A 7,829-nucleotide genomic window follows, 5' to 3' on the forward strand; every position below is an offset into this window, starting at 1 on the left:
GGAAGAGAGCGGAAGCATGGCTGAAGCCCTTGCCAAGAGACCCCTACCACCACCACCCGCTGCAGGGAAAAAACCGCGCTCTGAAGCACAAATCAAATCAGATAAGAAAAGGACCGCTCGTCACGGTCCGGGCTCGAAAGCGCAGGGGACGGCGCATAGCCCTGTTTTACAACGTTCAGCACCCATTCTGACACGCCCGGGATCGCTTCCCATGCTTTCGCACGCATAGCTAGGGGCAGAATGGTCTCCGTGTTCTGACCGCCGCACTGCGCGGGTTCGAGAAACTGAAACGGAGGTATCAGCGTGGCGCGCGCGCCCTCGTTGTCTGGATATTGCTACTCGCTGACGACAGCAGCCGGCTGTTTCACATTCAATGACTCGGTCGCTAAGGACGGAGAACAATTTGTGGCGCGAACAGGTCATTTGTAGCCTACTGTATCTTTCAACAGTGTTCGTGTTTTTTTTACTATAGTAGAGATGATCGGTTCACGTGCGCTGTCTGATGTTTACTGCATCACTCGACATGGAGACTAGAGGTTGGGTAAAGTAATAATTACAAGAGCTTCACGGTTATCAGATAGGCTACAAGCATTCAACGGCCCTGTAGTATATACATATATAAATATAGGTTATTTGTGTTTGCGCACGTGATATCAGGAAGCAATGTAATAACGTTACCTGTAATACACACATGACGGCGATGCGCAAATCGAGTGTGTGTGTGTGTGTCACAAATCATTATTGTTTCTTCAACTTATTAAAATATCTTACTTTACTGCAACTATCTGTTTCTACTTCTTTATCATATTTATAGTGTGTGATTTATAAAATACCTTATATCCTCCATCACATATTTTGATTTCGGACGTCTGGTCACTTTATATCTTATATCAGAATATTATATTACTGTTAAGCCTACTATGAATATTAAAATATGCCGAACCATGTGTCCTGTATCATAGCTACATGAATGACATTTGCAGAAAAAAACCCAGCGTGAAAATCAGTTCGGTATTCAGTGAAGTATGATTAATTAAATGCGCTGACAGCTCATTGCACCTGCCATTCAGATTACACAGTAGCGGTCAATAGGGCATCTATCTATATGATGTCTATGGTTGTGAAGGTAGGGGCGGAGCATAGAGACTGTGTCGTTTCTCGTCTGTTACTCTAGAGTAGACCAATTAACTTTATGGAGGTATACTGCCCCCATCTGGTATGGAATGTGGAGTATGACTTGATTTTTTTTGCCAGACAATACACATGGCACCTTTAAATTTGTACATACAATCAACTTGGTTGTACAAGTCAATTTTACTTAAATTATATTAAACTGATTTGAAAAAAGCATCAATCTTGTAGATTAAAATGGCTTAATTTATATTAATGAGCTAATAATGTAAAAATGACTTTGTACACATTGAAGGCCATTCAGTCAATGCAATCACTAGACAGTCTCATTGTTTATAACACCGGCTGTGCTCTCATTAACTCTTCCTTATTATTGGTGGCAAACTCAATTAGCGCAACCATAGTCAGGTGGCAGGAGTCTAGCAAAGAGCTTAAAACCGACACGGTCACCAAGCAATTAATAGTTAGAACACAACGGGGGAAAAAATTCACAGTTAAAACACATTGGTAGTTGCAAGCACGTTTGTAAAATGATGAACACACACGTGGGTAAGAAAGATTCTGTGCCGCGACTGCAGTTGTTTAACTGCTCTTATGCTGAATGTGGCGCTACATTCACTCGACAATGGCGTCTGCTGGAACACGAGACTGCGCACACTGGTGCGGTGAGTTGTAATACACTTTAAGTGTAAGAAGAAAAATAAATCAAGTATAAGAAGAAAAATAAATCGCATATTTATGATTTCATATAAGATTTCTTTTTGTTCCCTTTAGCGACCTCACAAGTGTGTATTTGTGGGATGTGGACGCAGCTTCACCCGTAAATCGCACCTGACTCGGCATGCTTCGGTACACAGCGGCGAGAAAAACTTCAGGTAGGCAAAATATGGTTATTAAATGCAATCAGTTTAAAATAAGCTAGACAATTTTGTGTTTGTCTGCTGTTAGACCTGTTTAGGCAAATGTTCGACACCCTTTAGACATTTAAACATTTGGGTGACCTGGCTAAACCTTTGTCTAATTCTGAGGTTATGGCATCGTATTAATTGAGAGGCATGTAGATTATTTGTAGGCTACTTTGTTCATGTGTTGCAAGGGAATTTATTTATTTTTAAAGTCGACCACAAAATGCTCAAAAGTAATGGCATGATTGAACTTAAAGTTGTGGCCAGTTTAGAATGAAGGTTCTTAATGTATAAACCTACTATTTATGGACGTTTTTGTTTAGTTTTGTTTTGTTTTGAAAATGTTGTTTATCATTGAACAGGTGTACTGCCGCTGCATGTGGCAAAAACTTCTATTCCGCAGATAAACTTAAGAGGCACGTGCGTTACGCGCACAGCGAAAAATGCGCTTACTTTCAGGTCTGACTCCAATTTCTCTTCCCACCACCCTTTTACTGGCTCTTGCTGCATTTTGCTGTTCGCGAAACAAGTAAAGCTTATCAAGAGTCTGTTTCCCCAGTGTAAAGAACATCAGTGCGCAAAGACGTTCAGGAAAAGACGAGCGTTAAAACTGCACCTGGCGACGCACGGTACTTCAAGTTTCAGGTGCGTCTGCAGCGTAAAAGTTTTATTTTTTATAATGCTTTATAACTTTGACTGCTGAAAGTAAAATATGGAGGAAATATTAAAAAAAAATTCTGCACTAGATGCTCGAAAAGTGGCTGTGGAATGAGGTTTGAGTCTCACATTGCGCGGAAAGCTCATGCTAGAAGACACACAGGTGAGGATTCATCAATTATTTAAGTGTTATTTTTATTGGCATTAAATTAATAACCATGTTTTATTTACGTGATTATTTTTATGGTAAGTGTGTAGCCTACTGTCAAGTTATTTAAAATAAAAAAAAGTTCACTGAAGGAAATATTCTGTTGCTTTTGATGTACAAGCTTCTCAACTCACAAGCATCTAAAATGTAAGGTCCTGACCATGCTAACCTACTGAGGCAAGATGGAGAGCGGGGCACAACCTAGCGCTTTTTGACTTTCTCAGTTTGTATAAACCTACATGAGTATTTATTTCCCCCGCATTTTCACACGTTTACTACAATTGTTGTTTTGGTTCATTAATAGTGTTTACTTTTTTTTTTTTTTTTTTTACCCTTAAATTTAAGTGAAATGTGACAACATGCCACAGGTGACAATGTACATTGAAACGTAATATATTATCTGATCTAATAAAAAAAATACAAGACTAAAATATTTTTCAATAAAATTAGCTTTCATACAAAATAATGGTGCTTTTTTAAATAAAATATATATTTTTAGTTTGACAACAAAAACACCGCTATAGGCTACAGCATAGTTCAAAACATAAATTTATCATTTCTGTACATTGACTGTCTTCACTTATTTATGAATAGAATTCATAAAAGTTAATGTGAATTACATCGCTAACATCACAGAATAGCATAGTTCTAATAGGGGCACATTGTAATGCAGTGTGACAACATACCCCACCTGTGCAACTATGATTTAAACCCTGCTAGTGCCTTCTGCTAGTTGGCAAACTATTAAATAACTATCTCAACTGTTTAAAATGTAATTAAATTAAAATATCAGATTTGTCTAATTTGAAATTAACACAAAAACCATAGATGGAAAAAATTACATTAATTTTTGCTATGGTTTAAATAAATGTTAAGTGATATCTTCCAAATATATATTTTTTTAAATGTACTGTTGAAATAGCAACTAGTAAATACACAAGTTTCATCATGCTAGCATGCATTAATAAATGTAAAATGTTACAACTAACCCCGCATTAGGTTGTGTCCTGCTCTCGAGACCCTACTGCAAATTTGCAATACTGGAGCTTAAAAATAAAATGGCATTTTATTTAATTGAGCATGAAGGGTTATGCCAGCTCTTTTCTCTGAATCAAAACACAGTTGGGCCGAACCCAAACAATTTTGATGTGCAGTTTGTGCCTTTTATAGGTTGTTAAATTAATAGAATTTTCAATAGCAGGTTACTCTGAGTAATTGTACTTCATTACAGTACCAATAAACACCTGCTATTACCCACTGACTGTATAAAGAAAAAAAAAATGGCAGAAAGAGACCACTATTGGTTTTACAATGGCCACCCAGTAACTGTTTCTTCAGGTTATCGCTGTCTTTATGCTGAATGCCCCATCAGTGTGCACACCTGGAGGAATTTACGGAAACACATGGCGAGTCACCCAGGTAAACCAGTGGAAACTTTTTAGTTATTAAAGTAAACTGCCAGTACCTTTCCATTTCCCATGAGTGATGAGTTCATACTCCTTGTGTCAGTAATGGTTTACACAAAAGCTCTAAAGTCACTTAATTTCATCAACAGCATCATTCTCCTGTATGGTATGTCAAAAGGCCTTCCGGAAACGTGATGCCTTGAGGAGGCATAAGCGGACGCATGCCTTGCAGAAGCCAGTTTTGCTATGTCCCAGTCAAGGTTGCCAGGCATACTTTTCCACAACCTTCAATCTGCAGCACCATATTCGAAAGGTTCATCTGCAGCTGCTCTCACACGGCTGTTCCTTCCCTGGCTGCAGCAAGACTTTTGCCATGCGTGTGAGTACAGTGAGGAATGTGGTAGGGATGGTAGAATGGTCGTGTGATGTCTATTAGTCTTTTTGAAGAAATTTAAACTACTGCACTATCACATGCAGTCGAACTGTAGTTAAAATACCCCTTTTTGAAAAGAAAGAACCTTTTCAATCCTATTCCTGAGAACCACTACTCTGCACATTTTGTATCATATCTTTGCATCTCTTCACTGAAAGGGGGTCCCCAGGACCAGCATTGAAAAGTATTGTCACAGATCCAATTTTGTCTTCATATTAAAGTTTGGTTTTATTAGTGTTGTCAAAATGAATGCGTTAACGCATGCAATTATTTTTCAGTTTAATGTGTTAAAAATATTTAACGCAGCATAGGCCTGGGGGATAAAACTGTATTGGTATTTATCGAAAATGCACTTTCATCGATAAAAATCAATTTTTTTTTATTAGTTTCTCGCTCATTACATATAAAGATGCGTGCTATGAGTGACAAGCAACAAGTTGTTGCTGTAATGTTTGGTTGTGCCATTTGACACCAGAACACAGACGTGTTGAATTTTAGGTGTGTGTCAGGGAGCCATATCAGTGGCGCACAAGATTTAATTATTTAATTGTCATTGTTGCATTTTAAGGTTTAGCGTATCCAGTTAAGCCCAACTTTTTTTTTTTTTTTGTCATCCTTTGGCTAGCATTGTTAAATGACCACGCTCTTAATCATGCAAATGCTTTTAAACTATTCAAGTGTGATAAGATGCAAAAGAGAATTCAGCGCAGTACTGGCACGCACATCTGTGAATCTCCTGTCTGTGTGAGACACGACTTGTGCGCACAGAAAGCTAAATGCCCGTTTTGTAGAGTATCCTCGCAAGCAGTCTTAAATTAACGTAAAGAGTTGTAAGAATGTTAAGCGCGTCACACCTGCCACACGATGCGGATCTTAAAATGACAGCAGCCTAATACAACCATCTGTCATTAAGGATAATCGAAGAACAAAGTCACCAACTCACTGCTCTTGACTGAATAACTTTATGTAGCTTTAACCAGGATTAATCTATTCATTTATAGTTTATGCAGTGAAGACTGTGACATGGTTAACTTTATACAATTCCTGTATATATCCTACCTGTTAGACCTACAATATCTCTGTTGAATAGGGAGGCGGCATTTTGACGTAGAACCCGGAAGTGCTGCAATGTGAATTTTCCGGTTATTCAATTCAAGTTTATTTTTATAGCGCTTTTCACAATACATATTGTTTCAAAGCAGCTTTACAGAAAATGCATTTCAAAAATAGTTAATTAATCATAAATTTCGGGCATATCATATCGCCGGCGTTGGTTTATCTCTGTAAAGCTGTTTTAAAACTATCTGTATTGTAAAAAGCGCTATATAAATAAAGGTGACTTGACTAATTTTTAACCGTTAAACCTCTAATGCTGAATGGCTATACTTAATGGATAAAATTAAGATTTTTTTTTTTTATAAACCGCCATAGCAGTATTGGTGATGTTTCATAAAAATTTGCCATGAAACAAATATTTAAAACGCATGGTACCATCTTTGCTGTTTCTACATTAATTTGGAGTTTAAATGTGAAACTACAATATAAAAGTGATAATTACTTTAATGTTAGGAGTGGATTAATCAGGATTAAATCAAGATTTTTTTTTTTTGATATACTTGTAGGGCCTCATGTTCACATGTTAGTGTTCTATGTTGCGTTAGTAACCCTTTCCTGTGCTTTTTCAACAGGAAAGCCTTGTCCGCCACATGTTACGTCATGAACCTGATGTGGCCAAACTCAAGGTAGTTATATCCCTTAAGACTATGATGGGTTAATAGCAGCTTGAACTACATCAATGGCATCTATGACATGCTGTACATTACCACATTAACAATTCATACATTTTATGCAGGTTTCTTTTTATATGTAAAACCCAACCAGCTCTGTAACACTTGTATTCTTATTTAGCATCCACATAAGCGGAGCAGTAAGAGTTGGCAGAAACGATTGGAAGGGCAGAATCGACGTCCTCTGGTTGAAGACCTTCACTATCTTTTTTCATTACGCATGAACATCACTCAGAGGGCCAAACTGGAAGCTGATCTGACAGGCCTGTTTAATGAGCGCAAAATCCCACACCACATTGATCCTGAAGTAAATCTGCGAGATCTGTTCAGTATTCGGGTGACTCAACCAACGGTGGTTGATGGAAAAAAAAAATAGACCCCCCCCCCCCCCTCTCCTTTTTTTTTTTTTTACTTGTGTACAAATACTGTGCTGACATGCATTCAGTTTGTTGAAAATAATTTTTTTGTTTAATGTTAGTACTCGGAAGTACAGCTTTTCTGTTATTGGGCTACTGAGAGCAGAAATGAGTTTTTGTGAATTTGAGTTCTCGATGCTAAATAAAGTAGTTCAGTTTTGTCAGTCTGGCTTCTGCACTTTTTCATATTTATGGCTTGTAGTTCCTTGGTTTGAAACATGCTTTTTGAAAGTGAATATTTTACACTTGCAGCTCTTATGGGTAAAGCGGCATGTTTCAATTTGCACGCAAAGAATTCAATACACAGCTTTTCTGATTTGAAGTTGCGGAGATGTTTGAAGTGACATTCACAAACAGTGTATTGCATACTTTTGCATCTGATTTGCTGCTACAGGGAAGCGCTTACCTCATGTTTACTAGGACCATTTGTTTTCCATGTTTGTGCTTGCCTTGGGAGATAATACTTGGAATCAAGGAGATTTTACTGTTATGCTGATAATCTATATTATGATATATAGGCCTGACAAAGCACAAATCTAATGAAATGCATAGTTGTATAGCTATATTTGCATGACTGAAATAACTGCCCAAGAGGTGTATCAAAGATGGCTGCTGAGTGAAATGACTTACCTGAAAAGGACTTTAGATAAACCCATATAGAGAGCCTAAGTCCCACCCCTCCGCTTCCGGCTCATGGGACCTTATTTCGGAAAAAATATGTATGGAAGTCAATGGCGAGAGAACTTATCTTTTTATTCCGTCTGAACTGTCCCCTGAACTACACATATGATGTTTGTCAATTTAAAAGGTAAATATGAAAGTCAAGAAAGTCGCAGTTTGTCATAAAACAGAAGAGTAACGTTTAGTTGTATGTGAAAATCGCTCG

The 7,829-nt window shown here is 37.7% G+C and overlaps 1 protein-coding gene across 2 annotated transcripts; it reads left to right on the top strand.

Moving 5' to 3' along the window:
* The first annotated feature begins 1,528 nt into the window (after positions 1-1,528).
* 42sp43 (P43 5S RNA-binding protein) lies at positions 1,529-7,601 on the top strand. Of its 2 annotated transcripts, none has more exons than XM_079590793.1 (9): positions 1,529-1,796; positions 1,906-2,006; positions 2,399-2,495; positions 2,596-2,681; positions 2,783-2,856; positions 4,240-4,320; positions 4,457-4,686; positions 6,429-6,482; positions 6,649-7,601. In XM_079590793.1, exons 1-9 carry the CDS (start codon positions 1,662-1,664, stop codon positions 6,901-6,903), a joined length of 1,113 nt encoding a protein of 370 aa, XP_079446919.1. In that variant the 5' UTR covers positions 1,529-1,661; the 3' UTR covers positions 6,904-7,601. The 2 variants fall into 2 exon arrangements, with proteins under 2 accessions (XP_079446919.1, XP_079446918.1); XM_079590792.1 differs by having other exon boundaries at positions 4,225-4,320; positions 6,649-7,106.
* Positions 7,602-7,829: the final 228 nt, after the last annotated feature.

The sequence above is a fragment of the Phoxinus phoxinus genome, assembly GCF_949152265.1.
Source record: "Phoxinus phoxinus genome assembly, chromosome: 19".
Lineage (NCBI taxonomy): Eukaryota > Metazoa > Chordata > Actinopteri > Cypriniformes > Leuciscidae > Phoxinus > Phoxinus phoxinus.